The 19,897-nt window shown below is 47.6% G+C and overlaps 1 protein-coding gene across 1 annotated transcript in view; it reads left to right on the top strand.

Annotated features, from left to right (window-relative positions):
* The window catches only part of LOC144000372 (uncharacterized), a 55,110-nt gene extending 35,505 nt beyond the window's left edge, over positions 1–19,605 (top strand). The window contains exons 2-4 of the mRNA XM_077494172.1: positions 9,918–10,041; positions 13,507–13,580; positions 15,082–19,605. Coding sequence (XP_077350298.1) covers positions 9,918–10,041; positions 13,507–13,580; positions 15,082–15,614 — 731 coding nt within the window. The 3' untranslated portion in view covers positions 15,615–19,605. The remainder of the gene's footprint in view (positions 1–9,917; positions 10,042–13,506; positions 13,581–15,081) is intronic.
* Positions 19,606–19,897: the final 292 nt, after the last annotated feature.

Raw genomic sequence — 19,897 nt, 5'->3', positions numbered from 1 at the left:
GGCAGAGACACAAACTACTGCAGGGAAATCTCACCATTGTGGGAGGGGCAGAGACACAAACTACTGAAGGGAAATCTCATCATTGTGGGAGGGGCAGAGACACAAACTACTGAAGGGAAATCTCACCATTGTGGGAGGGGCAGAGACATAAACTACTGTAGGAAATGTCCCTATTGTGGGAGGGGCAGAGACACAAACTACTGCAGGGAATCTCACCATTGTGGGAGGAGCAGAGACACAAACTACTGCAGGTAAATCTCATCATTGTGGGAGGGGCAGAGACACAAAGTACTGCAGGGAATCTCACCATTGGGGAAGGGGCAGAGACACAAACTACTGCAGCGACATCTCACCATTGTGGGAGGGGCAGAGACACAAACTACTGAAGGGAAATCTCACCATTGTGGGAGGGGCAGAGACACAAACTACTGCAGGGAAATCTCATCATTGTGGGAGAGGCAGAGACACAAACTACTGCAGGAAATCTCATCATTGTGGGAGGGGCAGAGACACAAACTACTGCAGGGAAATCTCATCATTGTGGGAGAGGCAGAGACACAAACTACTGCAGGAAATCAACACCATTGTGGGAGGGGCGGAGACACAAACTACTGGAGGAAATCAACAACATTGTGGGAGGGGCATAGACACAAACTACTGCAGGGAAATCTCCCCATTGTGGGAGGGGCAGAGACACAAACTACTGCAGGAAATCTAATCATTGTGGGAGGGGCAGAGACACAAACTACTGCAGGAAATCTCCCCATTGTGGGAGGGGCAGAGACACAAACTACTGGAGGAAATCAACACCATTGTGGGAGGGGCAGAGACACAAACTACTGCAGGAAATCTCCCCATTGTGGGAGGGGCAGAGACACAAACTACTGCAGGAAATCAACACCATTGTGGGAGGGGCAGAGACACAAACTACTGCAGGGAAATCTCCCCATTGTGGGAGGGGCAGAGACACAAACTACTGCAGGAAATCTCATCATTGTGGGAGGGGCAGAGGCAGAAACTACCGCAGGGAATCTCACCATTGTGGGAGGGGCAGAGACACAAACTACTGCAGGAAATCTCCCCATTGTGGGAGGGGCAGAGACACAAACTACTGCAGGAAATCTCCCCATTGTGGGAGGGGCAGAGACACAAACTACTGCAGGAAATCTAATCATTGTGGGAGGGGCAGAGACACAAACTACTGCAGGAAATCTCCCCATTGTGGGAGGGGCAGAGACACAAACTACTGCAGGAAATCAACAACATTGTGGGAGGGGCATAGACACAAACTACTGCAGGGAAATCTCCCCATTGTGGGAGGGGCATAGACACAAACTACTGCAGGAAATCTAATCATTGTGGGAGGGGCAGAGACACAAACTACTGCAGGAAATCTCCCCATTGTGGGAGGGGCAGAGACACAAACTACTGCAGGAAATCAACAACATTGTGGGAGGGGCATAGACACAAACTACTGCAGGGAATGTCACCACTGTGGGAGGGGCAAACACACAAACTACTTTGGGAAATCTCATCATTGTAGGAGGGGCAGAGGCAGAAATGACTGCAACGAAATCTCCCCATTGTGGGAGGGACAGAGACACAAACTACTGCAGGGAATGTCACCATTGTGGGAGGGGCAGAGACACAAACTACTGCAGGAAATCTCCCCATGTGGGAGGGGCAGAGATACAAACTACTGCAGGAAATCAACACCATTGTGGGAGGGACAGAGACACAAACTACTGCTGGGAAATCTTCCCATTGTGGGAGGGACAAGGACACAAACTACTGCATTAAATCTCATCATTGTGGGAGGGGCAGAGACACAAACTACTGCAGGAAATCTCATCATTGTGGAAGGGGCAGAGACACAAACTACTGCAGGGAATGTCACCATTGTGGGAGGGGCAGAGACACAAACTACTGCAGGAAATCTCCCCATTGTGGGAGGAGCAGAGACACAAACTACTGCAGGAAATTTCCCCATTGTGGGAGGGGCAGAGACACAAACTACTGCAGGAAATCAACACCATTGTGGGAGGGGCAGAGACACAAACTACTGCAGGGAAATCTCCCCATTGTGGGAGGGGCAGAGACACAAACTACTGCAGGAAATCTCATCATTGTGGGAGGGGCAGAGGCAGAAACTACCACAGGGAATCTCACCATTGTGGGAGGGGCAGAGACACAAACTACTGCAGGAAATCTCCCCATTGTGGGAGGGGCAGAGACACAAACTACTGCAGGAAATCTCCCCATTGTGGGAGGGGCAGAGACACAAACTACTGAAGGGAAATCTAATCATTGTGGGAGGGGCAGAGACACAAACTACTGCAGGAAATCTCCCCATTGTGGGAGGGGCAGAGACACAAACTACTGCAGGAAATCAACAACATTGTGGGAGGGGCATAGACACAAACTACTGCAGGGAAATCTCCCCATTGTGGGAGGGGCATAGACACAAACTACTGCAGGAAATCTAATCATTGTGGGAGGGGCAGAGACACAAACTACTGCAGGAAATCTCCCCATTGTGGGAGGGGCAGAGACACAAACTACTGCAGGAAATCAACAACATTGTGGGAGGGGCATAGACACAAACTACTGCAGGGAATGTCACCACTGTGGGAGGGGCAAACACACAAACTACTTTGGGAAATCTCATCATTGTAGGAGGGGCAGAGGCAGAAATGACTGCAAACGAAATCTCCCCATTGTGGGAGGGACAGAGACACAAACTACTGCAGGGAATGTCACCATTGTGGGAGGGGCAGAGACACAAACTACTGCAGGAAATCTCCCCATGTGGGAGGGGCAGAGACACAAACTACTGCAGGAAATCAACACCATTGTGGGAGGGACAGAGACACAAACTACTGCTGGGAAATCTTCCCATTGTGGGAGGGACAAGGACACAAACTACTGCATTAAATCTCATCATTGTGGGAGGGGCAGAGACACAAACTACTGCAGGAAATCTCATCATTGTGGAAGGGGCAGAGACACAAACTACTGCAGGGAATGTCACCATTGTGGGAGGGGCAGAGACACAAACTACTGCAGGAAATCTCCCCATTGTGGGAGGAGCAGAGACACAAACTACTGCAGGAAATCTCCCTATTGTGGGAGGGGCAGAGACACAAACTACTGCAGGGAATGTCACCATTGTGGGAGGGGCAGAGACACAAACTACTGCAGGAAATCTCCCCATTGTGGGAGGAGCAGAGACACAAACTACTGCAGGAAATCTCCCCATTGTGGGAGGGGCAGAGACACAAACTACTGCAGGGGAATCTCCCCATTGTGGGAGGGGCAGAGACACAAACTACTGCAGGGAAATCTCATCATTGTGGGAGGGGCAGAGACACAAACTACTGCAGGGAAATTTTCCCATTGTGGGAGGGACAAGGACACAAACTACTGCATTAAATCTCATCATTGTGGGAGGGGCAAAGACACAAACTACTGCAGGAAATCTCATCATTGTTGGAGGGGCAGAGACACAAATTACTGCAGGGAAATCTCACCATTGTGGGAGGGGCAGAGACACAAACTACAGCATGGAAATCTCCCCATTGTGGGAGGGGCAGAGACACAAACTACTGCAGGAAATCTCCCCATTGTGGGAGGAGCAGAGACACAAACTACTGCAGGAAATCTCCCCATTGTGGGAGGGGCAGAGACACAAACTACTGCAGGGGAATCTCCCCATTGTGGGAGAGGCAGAGACACAAACTACTGCAGGGAAATCTCATCATTGTGGGAGGGGCAGAGACACAAACTACTGCAGGAAATTGCCACCATTGTGGGAGGAACAGGGACACAAACTACTGCAGGAAATCTCCCCATTGTGGGAGGGGCAAAGACACAAACTACTGCAGGAAATCTCCCCATTGTGGAAGGGACAGAGACACAAACTACTGCAGGGGAATCTCCCCATTGTGGGAGAGGCAGAGACACAAACTACTGCAGGAAATTGCCACCATTGTGGGAGGGACAGGGACACAAACTACTGCAGGAAATCTCCCCATTGTGGGAGGGGCAAAGACACAAACTACTGCAGGAAATCTCCCCATTGTGGAAGGGACAGAGACACAAACTACTGCAGGAAATCTAATCATTGTGGGAGGGGCAGAGACACAAACTACTGCAGGAAATCTCCCCATTGTGGGAGGGGCAGAGACACAAACTACTGCAGGAAATCAACAACATTGTGGGAGGGGCATAGACACAAACTACTGCAGGGAATGTCACCACTGTGGGAGGGGCAAACACACAAACTACTTTGGGAAATCTCATCATTGTAGGAGGGGCAGAGGCAGAAATGAATGCAGCGAAATCTCCCCATTGTGGTCGGGACAGAGACACAAACTACTGCAGGGAATGTCACCATTGTGGGAGGGGCAGAGACACAAACTACTGCAGGAAATCTCCCCATGTGGGAGGGGCAGAGACACAAACTACTGCAGGAAATCAACACCATTGTGGGAGGGACAGAGACACAAACTACTGCTGGGAAATCTTCCCATTGTGGGAGGGACAAGGACACAAACTACTGCATTAAATCTCATCATTGTGGGAGGGGCAGAGACACAAACTACTGCAGGAAATCTCATCATTGTGGAAGGGGCAGAGACACAAACTACTGCAGGGAATGTCACCATTGTGGGAGGGGCAGAGACACAAACTACTGCAGGAAATCTCCCCATTGTGGGAGGAGCAGAGACACAAACTACTGCAGGAAATCTCCCCATTGTGGGAGGGGCAGAGACACAAACTACTGCAGGGAATGTCACCATTGTGGGAGGGGCAGAGACACAAACTACTGCAGGAAATCTCCCCATTGTGGGAGGAGCAGAGACACAAACTACTGCAGGAAATCTCCCCATTGTGGGAGGGGCAGAGACACAAACTACTGCAGGGGAATCTCCCCATTGTGGGAGGGGCAGAGACACAAACTACTGCAGGGAAATCTCATCATTGTGGGAGGGGCAGAGACACAAACTACTGCAGGGAAATTTTCCCATTGTGGGAGGGACAAGGACACAAACTACTGCATTAAATCTCATCATTGTGGGAGGGGCAAAGACACAAACTACTGCAGGAAATCTCATCATTGTTGGAGGGGCAGAGACACAAATTACTGCAGGGAAATCTCACCATTGTGGGAGGGGCAGAGACACAAACTACAGCATGGAAATCTCCCCATTGTGGGAGGGGCAGAGACACAAACTACTGCAGGAAATCTCCCCATTGTGGGAGGAGCAGAGACACAAACTACTGCAGGAAATCTCCCCATTGTGGGAGGGGCAGAGACACAAACTACTGCAGGGGAATCTCCCCATTGTGGGAGAGGCAGAGACACAAACTACTGCAGGGAAATCTCATCATTGTGGGAGGGGCAGAGACACAAACTACTGCAGGAAATTGCCACCATTGTGGGAGGGACAGGGACACAAACTACTGCAGGAAATCTCCCCATTGTGGGAGGGGCAAAGACACAAACTACTGCAGGAAATCTCCCCATTGTGGAAGGGACAGAGACACAAACTACTGCAGGGGAATCTCCCCATTGTGGGAGAGGCAGAGACACAAACTACTGCAGGGAAATCTCATCATTGTGGGAGGGGCAGAGACACAAACTACTGCAGGAAATTGCCACCATTGTGGGAGGGACAGGGACACAAACTACTGCAGGAAATCTCCCCATTGTGGGAGGGGCAAAGACACAAACTACTGCAGGAAATCTCCCCATTGTGGAAGGGACAGAGACACAAACTACTGCAGGGAAATCTTCCCATTGTGGGAGGGACAAGGACACAAACTACTGCATTAAATCTCATAATTCTGGGAGGGGCAAAGACACAAACTACTGCAGGAAATCTCCCCATTGTGGGAGGGGCAGAGACACAAACTACTGCAGGAAATCTCCCCATTGTGGGAGGGACAGAGACACAAATTACTGCAGGAAATCTCCCCATTGTGGGAGGGGCAGAGACACAAACTACTGCAGGAAATCTACCCATTGTGGGAGGGGCGGAGACACAAACTACTGCAGGAAATCTCATCATTGTGGGATGGGCAGAGACACAAACTACTGCAGGAAATCTCAACATTGTGGGAGGGGCAGAGATACAAACTACTGCAGGAAATCTCCCCATTGTGGGAGGGTCAGAGACACAAACTACTGCAGGAAATCTAAACATTGTGGGAGGGGCAGAGACACAAACTACTGCAGGAAATCTCATCATTGTGGGAGGGGCAGAGACACAAACTACTGAAGGAAATCTCATCATTGTGGGAGGGGCAGAGACACAAACTACTGCAGGAAATCTCATCATTGTGGGAGGGGCAGAAACACAAACTACTGCAGGAAATCTCATCATTGTGGGAGGGGCAGAGACACAAACTACTGCAGAGAATCTCACCATTGTGGGAGGGGCAGAGACACAAACTACTGCAGGGAATCTCACCATTGTGGGAGGGGCAGAGACACAAACTACTGCAGGGAAATCTCACCATTGTGGGAGGGGCAGAGACATAAACTACTGTAGGAAATGTCCCTATTGTGGGAGGGGCAGAGACACAAACTACTGCAGGGAATCTCACCATTGTGGGAGGAGCAGAGACACAAACTACTGCAGGTAAATCTCATCATTGTGGGAGGGGCAGAGACACAAAGTACCGCAGGGAATCTCACCATTGGGGAAGGGGCAGAGACACAAACTACTGCAGGGAAATCTCACCATTGTGGGAGGGGCAGAGACACAAACTACTGAAGGGAAATCTCACCATTGTGGGAGGGGCAGAAACATAAACTACTGCAGGAAATCTCATCATTGTGGGAGGGGCAGAAACACAAACTACTGCAGGAAATCTCATCATTGTGGGAGGGGCAGAGACACAAACTACTGCAGAGAATCTCACCATTGTGGGAGGGGCAGAGACACAAACTACTGCAGGTAAATCTCATCATTGTGGGAGAGGCAGAGACACAAACTACTGCAGGAAATCTCATCATTGTGGGAGGGGCAGAGACACATACTACTGCAGGAAATGTCACCATTGTGGGAGGGGCAGAGACACAAACTACTGCAGGAAATCTCCCCATTGTGGGAGGAGCAGAGACACAAACTACTGCAGGAAATCTCCCCATTGTGGGAGGGGCAGAGACACAAACTACTGCAGGGGAATCTCCTCATTGTGGGAGGGGCAGAGACACAAACTACTGCAGGGAAATCTCATCATTGTGGGAGGGGCAGAGACACAAACTACTGCAGGGAAATTTTTCCATTGTGGGAGGGACAAGGACACAAACTACTGCATTAAATCTCATCATTGTGGGAGGGGCAAAGACACAAACTACTGCAGGAAATCTCCCCATTGTGGGAGGGGCAGAGACACAAACTACTGCAGGAAATCAACACCATTGTGGGAGGGGCAGAGACACAAACTACTGCAGGGAAATCTCCCCATTGTGGGAGGGGCAGAGACACAAACTACTGCAGGAAATCTCCCCATTGTGGGAGGGGCAGAGACACAAACTACTGCAGGAAATCAACAACATTGTGGGAGGGGCATAGACACAAACTACTGCAGGGAATGTCATCACTGTGGGAGGGGCAAACACACAAACTACTTTGGGAAATCTCATCATTGTAGGAGGGGCAGAGGCAGAAATGACTGCAGCGAAATCTCACCATTGTGGGAGGGACAGAGACACAAACTACTGCAGGGAATGTCACCATTGTGGGAGGAGCAGAGACACAAACTACTGCAGGAAATCTCCCCATGTGGGAGGGGCAGAGACACAAACTACTGCAGGAAATCAACACCATTGTGGGAGGGACAGAGACACAAACTACTTCTGGGAAATCTTCCCATTGTGGGAGGGACAAGGACACAAACTACTGCATTAAATCTCATCACTGTGGGAGGGGCAGAGACACAAACTACTGCAGGAAATCTCATCATTGTGGAAGGGGCAGAGACACAAACTACTGCAGGGAATGTCACCATTGTGGGAGGGGCAGAGACACAAACTACTGCAGGAAATCTCCCCATTGTGGGAGGAGCAGAGACACAAACTACTGCAGGAAATCTCCCCATTGTGGGAGGGGCAGAGACACAAACTACTGCAGGGAATGTCACCATTGTGGGAGGGGCAGAGACACAAACTACTGCAGGAAATCTCCCCATTGTGGGAGGAGCAGAGACACAAACTACTGCAGGAAATCTCCCCATTGTGGGAGGGGCAGAGACACAAACTACTGCAGGGGAATCTCCTCATTGTGGGAGGGGCAGAGACACAAACTACTGCAGGGAAATCTCATCATTGTGGGAGGGGCAGAGACACAAACTACTGCAGGGAAATTTTCCCATTGTGGGAGGGACAAGGACACAAACTACTGCATTAAATCTCATCATTGTGGGAGGGGCAAAGACACAAACTACTGCAGGAAATCTCATCATTTTTGGAGGGGCAGAGACACAAATTACTGCAGGGAAATCTCACCATTGTGGGAGGGGCAGAGACACAAACTACTGCAGGAAATCGCCCCATTGTGGGAGGGGCAGAGACACAAACTACTGCAGGAAATCTCCCCATTGTGGGAGGAGCAGAGACACAAACTACTGCAGGAAATCTCCCCATTGTGGGAGGGGCAGAGACACAAACTACTGCAGGGGAATCTCCCCATTGTGGGAGAGGCAGAGACACAAACTACTGCAGGGAAATCTCATCATTGTGGGATGGGCAGAGACACAAACTACTGCAGGAAATTGCCACCATTGTGGGAGGGACAGGGACACAAACTACTGCAGGAAATCTCCCCATTGTGGGAGGGACAGAGACACAAACTACTGCAGGGAAATCTTCCCATTGTGGGAGGGACAAGGACACAAACTACTGCATTAAATCTCATCATTGTGGGAGGGGCAAAGACACAAACTACTGCAGGAAATCTCATCATTGTTGGAGGGGCAGAGACACAAACTACTGCAGGGAAATCTCACCATTGTGGGAGGGGCAGAGACACAAACTACTGCAGGAAATCTCCCCATTGTGGGAGGGGCAGAGACACAAACTACTGCAGGAAATCTCCCCATTGTGGGAGGGACAGAGACACAAATTACTGCAGGAAATCTCCCTATTGTGGGAGGGGCAGAGACACAAACTACTGCAGGAAATATCATCATTGTGGGAGGGGCAGAGACACAAACTACTGCAGGAAATCTACCCATTGTGGGAGGGGCGGAGTCACAAACTACTGCAGGAAATCTCATCATTGTGGGAGGGGCAGAGACACAAACTACTGCAGGAAATCTCAACATTGTGGGAGGGGCAGAGATACAAACTACTGCAGGAAATCTCCCCATTGTGGGAGGGTCAGAGACACAAACTACTGCAGGAAATCTAAACATTGTGGGAGGGGCAGAGACACAAACTACTGCAGGAAATCTCATCATTGTGGGAGGGGCAGAGACACAAACTACTGAAGGAAATCTCATCATTGTGGGAGGGGCAGAGACACAAACTACTGCAGGAAATCTCATCATTGTGGGAGGGGCAGAAACACAAACTACTGCAGGAAATCTCATCATTGTGGGAGGGGCAGAGACACAAACAATTGCAGGAAATTTCACCATTGTGGGAGGGGCAGAGACACAAACTATTACAGGAAATCTCACCATTGTGAGAAGGGCAGACTCACAAGCTACTGCAGGGAAATCTCCCCATTGTGGGAGGGGCAGATACACAAACTATTGCAGGGAATCTCATAATTGTGGGAGGGTCAGAGACACAAACTACTACAGGGACATCTCATTATTGTGGCAATGGCTGAGGATCATACCTTTGCAAGGAAATCTAATTATTATCACTTTCCCTTTTTCAATCTCTCTCTTCTTTGCAGCCAACTTGCTCCCCTTGGATCAAGAAGTTGAATGGAGCAAGGGCTTTCGGCTTGTAGACAGAATTGTGGATGCCGAAACTGAAATCCAGAAATCAGACTTCATCTTCCCTATTTTCCTCTACAGGTAAAAGACCTCTATACAATCCTTGTACAATATTGTATTACATTACGTTTATTACATTACCTTACCCAATAGCAATCAGACCCTGGCATTCATATGCATTAGGAGTAGGGATGAGCTTCGTGTTCGAGTCGAACGTACGTTCGACTCGAACATTGGCCGTTCGGCCGTTCGACGAATTCCGAACGTTTTGGCCGTTCGCGTCAAAATTCGAGTGACGCGCGCGCGGACCACAATGCACTGCGTTGGCGCAGTGCATTGCTGCCCGATGATTGGCCAAGCATGCACTGTGACCCCGCATGCTTGGCCAATCGCAGCGCCGGCAGCGAGGAGAGCCATGATTGGCCACAGGCATCCTGCCTGTGGCCAATCATAGCTCAGGCTGTGTAGTGCACGCCCCACACTATATAAGGCCGCCTTTAAGGCGGCCTCCTGTAGTGTGTTACTTTGCATCTGAAGCAGTGGGTGTTCTGTGTACCTTCAACACAGTACACACCAATCGTTTTTGGCTGATTTCCTATCTTGCTGCTGTGTAGTGGTTGTTGTCTGTGCCCTGACTGCAGTATACACCACTATATTCACCTCACCTATATAGCTAGTGATCTAGCTTTAACCACTTAACAACTGCCCATTGCCGATTAACGGCTTCAGGGCGGTTGTTTAACTCAGAGAGGCCGTTAATTAACGGCCTCCCTGAATTCTGCTCTCGCGTGCCCCGAGGTGTGCGCACTCGAGAGCATCCGTGACCGCCGGGTCCATAGGACCCGGCGCATCACGGTAAACGGCCGCTCATAGCGGCCGTTTACCACGTGATTGCTCCGTCAAATGACGGAGTGATCACTTGGAAACAAACCGGCGTCATGTTATGACGCCTGTTCCTACCTCCCCTTTCTGTACCGATCGGTACAGTGGAGGGGAAAGAGATCGGTGTCAGCAGCGATGTGGGCTGCATCTGCAGTGCCCACATCGCTGCTCACCGAATTTAACCCCTCAATTCCCTGCCAATACTCTGCAATACCAGTGCATACTCTGCAGTACCCTGCCATTACTCTGCAGTACCCCGCCATTACTCTGCAGTACCCCACCATTACTCTGCAGTGCAGTACCCCGCCATTACTCTGCAGTGCAGTACCCTGCCATTACTCTGCAGTGCAGTACCCTGCCATTACTCTGTAGTACCCCGCCATTACTCTGCAGTGCAGTACCCCGCCATTACTCTGCAGTGCAGTACCCTGCCATTACTCTGCAGTGCAGTACCCCGCCATTACTCTGCAGTACCCCGCCATTACTCTGCAGTGCAGTACCCCGCCATTACTCTGCAGTGCAGTACCCCGCCATTACTCTGCAGTGCAGTACCCTGCCATTACTCTGCAGTGCAGTACCCTGCTATTACTCTGTAGTACCCCGCCAATACCCCGCCAATACTCTGTAATACCCTGCCATAAATTGCCATACCCAGCCATACTCAGAGATACCCAGCCATACTCGGTGATACCCTGAAATACCCAGCCATAGACGCCCCCCACCCCTCACCGCCCTCCGGTGCTTCTACCAACTCGCCAGTACGATCAAAGCCAGAATCTTTTTTTTATTTTTTATTTCAGGCTTCCCAGCCTAGAGGTGAGATGTGGGGTCATATTGACCCCCCAGATTTCACTGTAAAGAGGACCTGTCACCCCATATTCCTATTACAAGGGATGTTTACATTTCTTGTAATAGGAATAAAAGTGATCAAAAATATATTTTTGGGAAAAAAAATGTCAAACTAAAATAAATAAAGTAAAATGAACAATAAAAAAATAAAATAAAAATTAAAGCGCCCATGTCCCCATGTGCTCGCATGTGCCACACATGTGAGGTATCGCCGAGAATGTTAGAGCGAGAGCAATAATTCTAGTCCTAGACCTCCTCTGCAACTCAAAACATGTAACCAGTAAAAAAATATTTAAAGCGTCGCCTATGGGGATTTTTTAAGTAGCGACGTTTGGCGCCATTCCACGGGCATGTGCAATTTTGAAGAGTGACATGTTTGATATCTATTTACTCAGCATAACTTCATCTTTCACTTTATGCAAACATTGGGCTAACAAGTGGTTAATAATAGAGCTTGCAGTCAGTAGTGTTAGGAGTGCGTGCTGTCTGCGTGCTCTGTACCCAGTACATACCGCTATAATATAGGGCAGGCCCCTACTTTCAAACATCCAACTTACAAACATCTCCTACTTGCAAACGCAAGGAGACAGCAGCAAGTGAGATGAAAAAAGATGGACGACAAAACAAATTATACAGGGGTGATAAACCTTCCCTATGTTTTCCAAAAAGCTTAAAGATAGTTTTTTTGACTGGAGCTACACTTTAAAAATGTACTGGTTGAAAATGACAAACAGATTCAACTTAACACAACAAACCTACACAGTCCCTGTCTTGTTTGCACCGCCTGTATACTGCTGTTCTGAGTATATAGGGCCTGGGGGCCACACGCATTTCCTTTTTTTAATATGGGTACGGGGTTCCCCTTAATATGCGTACAAGACCCAAATAGGCTGGTAATGGGCAGGGAGGGCTACCCATGCCATGTTTCTCAATGATTTTCAACCATATTGCAGGAACCAGATATAACATTAAAACCGCAAGCAGTTTTAAATGGTGTTATTTCCGTTTAATGTCATTTTGTGCAGGGACTGTTCTAAACACGGGAAACACGTGGCACTTCACAGGCATACTACAGACACCCCGCAGGCACCATATTTAAAGGAATATTTCACTTTTTTTTTTTCACTTTAATCGTCATTAAAATCAGTGCTCCCGCCAAAACGGTAGTTTTTAAAACTTTTTTTTGCAGTGACCCATGTCCCCTGAGGCAGGAGGCAGGTCGCCAAACCCTTTTTAGGACACTATCTTGCATATTAGCCATTAAAATGAGCACTTTCCAATTCGAACGTTCGAGTCCCATAGACTTCAATGGGGTTCTAACGTTCGTACCGAACGCGGGGGTCGTTCGCAAGTTCTGGTGCGAACCGAACCGGGGGGTGTTCGGCTCATCCCTAATTAGGAGCATACTTACTAACAATTCAGTTTAGGACTTTATGACGCATTTCACTCAATCAACAGCCACCCCCCAGACGGGTTCATTAAATAGATGTCCCTGGAATAGATGTCCCCATTGGAAGATTTTCCCTCACCTCTTGTTTCGGGGACAACTCTAGAAAGTGGGATTTCCCAAAACGTTTGGTCTTGATGACATTCTTCACTAATGCAAATAGAGAAGGTGATCCATCCTAGTAGGGACACAGACAGTAATAGACAGAGGATCTAACCCTTCCCCGCTCTATCCAAAACTAGTGGACAAAAACCTTTTCTCCAGAGATACACTTTAATGGCAGACAATATAGGTGATGATGATGGACATTGAAGATTGCAGCTGTAATCGTTCTTTTTTACTTCTTATTGATCTTTCTTTGTACTCAGCCTAAAGATGGGGATTTATGATTCAGATATTGAAGATTTAAAGCAATTGCTGGACACAGCCAAGATGCTAACAGGTACTCCTTTAAATTCCTGACACATAATATAATTATCACAGTTGTAGATTATTATTTGATTGGTTAGAACAGGGGTCTCCCGACTTTCTAAACAAAGGGTCAATTTACTGTCCTTCAAGCTCTAAGGGGGGCCAGACTGTGGCCACTGGGCCTAGACAATGCTGTATCGTTGGTTTTAATGGAAGGAACAGTACCCCATTGTTGGTATGAATGGGAGGGATAGTGACCCATCAGTGGTGTCCGTGGAAGGAATCATGCTCCACCGTTGGTGTCAGGGGGAGGAATAGTCCCCTATTGATGGTATTTGTGGGAGGAATGGTGCCCCATTATTGGTGTCAGTTGGTGGAATGGTACCCCGAGGGCCAGGTAAAGACATGCAAAGGGCCACATCCGACTCCTGCACCGCAGTTTAGAGACCAATGGGTTAGAACTTGTGAGGCTTGGGTGCAAATTTTCCAACTAGCCAATTCGTATTTTTCTCTGATGAGCATGCTTCCCTGGTCATATTTCATATACAGTCTGTGGACGCTTGCGATACATAATTGGGCTAATTGACATTGCTCAATTATGGTCAATGATGTAAGCGCTGTCCCTTCCCCTTACCTTATATAGCTGATGACATCTAGGGGAGCTGTAATTTTGCTAGTCTTACACATGATTGCAAATTCCACCAGCAAAAGACCGATGAGAGCTTTGAGACCATGTGTAGTCTCCATCGGACTTTTGCTGGACGAATTCCAGCCAGTAAAAGATTGAGAGCATATTGTAAATTTTTCGGTCAGAAAACATTCCGATTGGAAATTCCGATCATCTGTAGCAATTCCGACGCAAAAAATTCCTACGCATGCTCGGAAACAATTGGACGCATGCTCGGAAACAATTGGACGCATGCTCGGAAGCATTGAACTGAATTTTCTCGGCTCATTGTAGTGTTGTACGTCACCGCATTCTTGGCGGTCGAAAGTTCCGAAAACGTTTGTGTGACCCGTGTGTATACAAGCCAAGCTTGAGCGGAATTCCGTCTGAAAAACCACCCAAGAATTTTCTGATGGAAAATCCGCTCGTGTGTAAGCGGCATTACCGTCGGGATCAGTTGTGAGGTAATTGGGGTTTTTTTTGTGAGTTGGCGAATAGATGGTTACTGCCATGTGCTTTCAATCGAAAGCAGGCCTACCTTACAGGAAACTAGTCTTTCAGTTACCCATCGGGCTCCACCAACTTCACTACAAAACTCTTTGGCCATATCCGTGTAATGGGAACAGTGACCGGGGAAGAAGCACGCTAAGAAAGCAATGTCCAGTATAGACACTTCCGTATGCCGGCCTATGACTTATTGATGTATCTGATGGGTACATTAATCTGGCACAAGCAATTTGGGTGTGGAGGCCTGGCAGAATTCTAAAGGACTCTATATGAGAATTGATGTGAGAACAGTGAAGTGACAGTGAAATTGTATACGTGAAGAAATAAGTAATGGGAGTTGTTATGCTTTTCTACACAGGAATTTTCCCTTTCATAGTCCTGACACACAAGACACACGGAGGAATGTCGAGAATCGAAAGGAAATTTCAGGACATGGGTGCGGAAAGGATTTTCACCCTTGAAAACTACACCCCCGAGGATCACTTCAAAACCAGAGGGAGGCACGAGGACGTGCTAAAGTTTTTCCATGAAATCATCAAAGAGGCTCAGTTCAAGGTGGAGCAAGTGTGGGATCCGGTGCAAGGGTTTAAGGAGCGCAAGCAGTTTGTTCTAAAATTTATCTATGAACGGGAGATGAAGAGCCATCGGGGCGAGCGAGACCAGAAGACACAAGCCGAACACACCTACCTAGCCAAGCGGCTGGAAAGTCTAAAATTCCGATCAGAAGCTCAAAGACAAGAGGACAAAAGGTACTTCGATGAGGAGATGAAGAGGATACAGGAGAACTTTGAAGCTCTTAGGAGGAGCGATGCTCAGAGATTTGAGGCAGAGATGAAGGAGTATCAGAGGAAACTTGAGAAAGCTAAAAAGAATGATTGCAACTTACAATAAACGTTTTCAGGCTGATGACATAGCACACACAATTAATTACTAGTAAAGTGAAAGTAAAGGTAAAAATAATGAAAATACTGCTAGAAATCAGAGTTTTTATGTCAGAAGAGACATGCGGTCTTCTGCTTCTTACTTCTTCCTGCAGATGAAGCCGATCAGCAGAAGGGGAACTTCCAGCAGTATTGGATCCCTTTATTGCGGAGGATGTCCATGAGTGGACGCAGGTCTCTCCTATTTTGAAGGGTTATGGGGGATAGATCCTGGAATATTTTGATCTCTGCCCCCTGGTAATTCAGGTTACGACTATCTCTGGTCCTTCTCAGTATGTCTTCTTTCAGTCTGAAGCTTGTCAACAGCAGATCACATCCCTGGGGGGGGGGTCGGTGTCCCTACCCCTGGGTTTGAGCGCTCTATGCAGCCATTCACATTCTATGGGGGTTTCAGGGGGCCTTCCCAACAAGTCATTAAAGATCTGTACTGTTACTTGTGATAGGTGGGCTTGAGCAACAGATTCAGGGATGCCTCTTACCCGGAGATTATGGCGACGTCCACGGTTGTCCAAATCTTCCATATGTCTGTGGAGATCTCTGAGCTGGCTGCTGTGGGTTTGTGAAGCATGTTGCAGTTGCTGCATAGTGGTGTCATGGCGGACCGTTGTGTCTTCCAGGTCCCCTATCCGCACATGTAGTGACTGGATGTCCCTCCTGAGGTCAGCTATCACTGCTGTTAGGGACTCTTTAATATCTGCTGCTACCGCCCTTAGGTCTTGCATATTCAGCGGGCGGGCAGCGGTGGGGCTCTCTGTGCGCTGAGTTTCTCTCCTGTGCGACGGGCTGAGGCTGGAGGAGCGGTGTCCCGAGTAGGCCTGAGATGAGGCCGCGGCCTCGCGTGATCGGACCTGGAAAATTTCCCGGAGGTTGCGCTCGGGTGGTTGATCCGTGCCTCTCGGGGAGCGGGACCGTGACTGCGGTGACTTCCCTTTCTGCTTCACCATATTTTCGCTAATGTTTGCTCCTGTAAGCAGGCGGCAGAACCTCCGGTGGACAGAGCCAGAGGATCAGGCGGCCATCTCCATTCGGTGCCAAGCCACGCCCCCCTGCTTCTTACTTCTAGCAGTTTATATTATTTTTTTTGTGTATGCTGCACGGTGTATACACAAGGCAGCATGCACCATGGCTCCTTTCTGGCATCTGTAAGATGCGGAGAATGGAACCGGATGTCAGTATAACTCCTATGTTTGTGTGTAGGGGTTTCATCATCAGACGTCCACTCAATGGCCAAGAGGGACAAGGGTGGACTCGGAAGTAACAGCAAATGGTAGTGGCTGGGGGCAGAGCAGTGGCGCTGACTCAAAACAGTCATAAATAACAAAAATTTATAAATAATTAAATACATATATGTAGTCCAAACAGTGGAAAAAAAAAACAGTCCAAAATTCATAGATGTACAAAAAAAGTGCAAGTGCAAATACAGTATATATCTTCCAATCTCAGATTCAAAAAAGTGCATAAGAAAAAATGTATGTAAATATATAGGGATAAGGGAAGTGCAGCAATCAAGTGCACCAGGGACCCCTTCTACTGGACTTGGCCATTAGTTCAGTCACAAAGAGCCTGGCGGATGGCGCAGAACTAAACTGGAACAGATAGTAGAAAAAAAAAGTGCCACCAGACAGGAAAAATGGCATTTCGATTTTTTATTTTTTTAGGTGACTTACAAGGTAACCTCTTGCCACCCATGTATTGCATATGCGCAGAGGGTGGGTTTTAATGCCTATATGCTGCACACAAGTGTCCACGACTAGGAAAGTTTCAAAGACAGCTCCGGTCTCCAGTAATGATGGGGAGCCGGTGGGGCAGGCTCTCAATCAGATGACCACCTTGACAACCAGTAGTATTGATATTCTCATCGCACACTTTCATGGATAAGGCTTTAGGAGTAATGGGTGCTGCAGAAATTACCAGCTGGGACTGGAGAGGAGGCATCACAGATCAATGCTTCACCAGCACACCACGGATCGTCAAATACGTCCAAATCTGTATTGAAGAATGATCACAGAAGACAGTGCAACATTTCCGAGACGCTTAGGACCTCTTCATCAGGCATGTGATAAATGTGTACATCGGTGCAACAGTGTTTAAAGTGGTCTCCACCAATCAAAGAACAAAGTTCTCTCCACCAATTAAAGAACAAAGTTCTCTCCACCAATTAAAGAACAAATTTCTCTCTACCAAATTAAAGAACAAAGTTCTCTCCACCAAATTAAAGAACAAAGTTCTCTCCACCAAATTAAAGAACAAAGTTCTCTCCAGCAATTAAAGAACAAAGTTCTCTACACCAATTAAAGAACAACATTCTCTCCACCAATTAAAAATCAAAGTTCTCTCCACCAGTCAAAGAACAAATTTCTCTCCACCAATTAAAGAACAAAGTTCTCGACACCAGTCAAAGAACAAAGTTTTCTCCACCAGTCAAAGAACAACGTTTTCTCCACCAGTCAAAGAACAAAGTACTCTCCACCAATTACTGAACAAAGTTATTTCCACCATTCAAAGAACAAATTTCTCTCCACCAATTAAAAATCAAAGTTTTCTCCACCAAGCAAAGAACACATTTCTCTCCACCAATTAAAGAACGATGTTCTCTCCACCAGTCAAAGAACAAAGTTCTCTCCACCAATAAAGAACAACATTCTCTCCACCAATTAAAAATCAAAGTTCTCTCCACCAATTAAAGAACAAAGTTCTCTCCACCAATTAAAGAACAAAGTTCTCTCCTCCAATTAAAGAACAAAGTTCTCTCCACCAATTAAATAACAACTTCTTTGATTGGTGGAGAGCGCTTTAAATACTGTTGCACTGATGTACACATTTATCACACGCCTGAGGAAGGGGTCCTGAGCAGCTCTGGAACGTTGCACTGTGTCTTCTGTGATCGTTCTTCGATAAAGATTTGGAGGTATTTGGCGATCCGTGGTGTGCTGGTGAAAATAATCACTGTGACAGACAATCAAAGTCATTGTGTAATCAGGCAGACCTTCCCACCCCTGGGCATAATAGCCAAGTAAAAAAAAAAATGCCGGGGGCTGGGCGGGGAAAATTTCAACTTTATTCAAGTCTTCTTCTTATGTATATATTCTTTATATGTAGAATGTGACGCATGTTGTAGGCATGATAGGTCTTCTCTTCTGACCTGTCACGCCTACTGTGATTGACGTGTGCCTCTGCTATTTAGATTGCAAGCTCTGTTGTACAATAAACTTTTCAAGGTGTACTTACAAAAGCAAAATATTATCTGCAGTGGAGTAACACAAACCAACCAATAAGATTTCACCTGTCACTGAGCCGGTGATGTGTCGAATTCTGTCCCCCATCGGATAGTGTCCGCCCCTGTACTGCGCTCGCGCAGTACGGAGGACAAGGAGACGCCGAACACCTCTGAAGATGAACGGCGCCTTGCCAGTGAGTCCAGGTTCAAGCCCAACCATCCAAGTGGACAAGTAGAGTTAGAATAAAAAATAGCTGAGCCAAGCGAGGCCGTGCCCGAAGCGTGGCAAGCGAAGTGTTACTATGTGCTACCGTATGTCCACTTGGATGGTGGGGCTTCAACCTGGACTCAGTGAGCAGGCGCCGTTCTTCTTCGGAGACTTTCGGCATCTCCTTGTCCTCCGTACCGCACAAGCACTGCACCTGCGCAGTACGGGGCGGACACTATCTGATGGAGGGACAGTTTTTGGCAGAACAAAGTGAAATCCCATTGGTTGTTGTTGGTTGATTGACCTAAAGTATTGATGCGTCGTCATGTATTGTGGTGCGTTCTTTATTTAATTCATGTTATGTCTTCATTAAGCTGTAAATAGTTGATGTGAAAAAGTATTTTTTATTATGTCTGGTGTGATTTGTAGAGACGTGTATTAGGTTGAAAATAGGTTGAAAATAGTTGATGTGAAAAGTGATCTTTGCTGATGAAAATAAACTTTTATGGTCTCTCATCTCTGAATGCAACCCGACTCTGATCCCTCCTGAGCCTTCCATGAAGATGGGTCACAAAAATCGGACATGTGTCTCCGATGAGAAGACTTAAAGGATATCCAAACCCCACAACAAAAGTCATCTATTGCAGAATACCAGTCTTTAGATGTGGTGGCTGCATTAGTTTTCCTGCATTTTTTAGGGTGTTTTATCTTTATTCTTCACCCGGTAATCTTGCCAGTAACACATTTGCTGTCCTAGGGTGACAACATTCATGTAGGACACGGCATCTACAACTCAAGAGTGTTGTCA

This window comes from Lithobates pipiens, unplaced genomic scaffold, assembly GCF_037356315.1.
Source record: "Lithobates pipiens isolate NorthernLeopardFrog02 unplaced genomic scaffold, aLitPip1_a1.2 Scaffold_22, whole genome shotgun sequence".
Classification (NCBI taxonomy): Eukaryota; Metazoa; Chordata; class Amphibia; order Anura; family Ranidae; genus Lithobates; species Lithobates pipiens.
The sequence above is the reverse complement of the archived record's forward strand: the minus strand, read 5'-3'. Positions and strand labels throughout refer to the sequence as shown.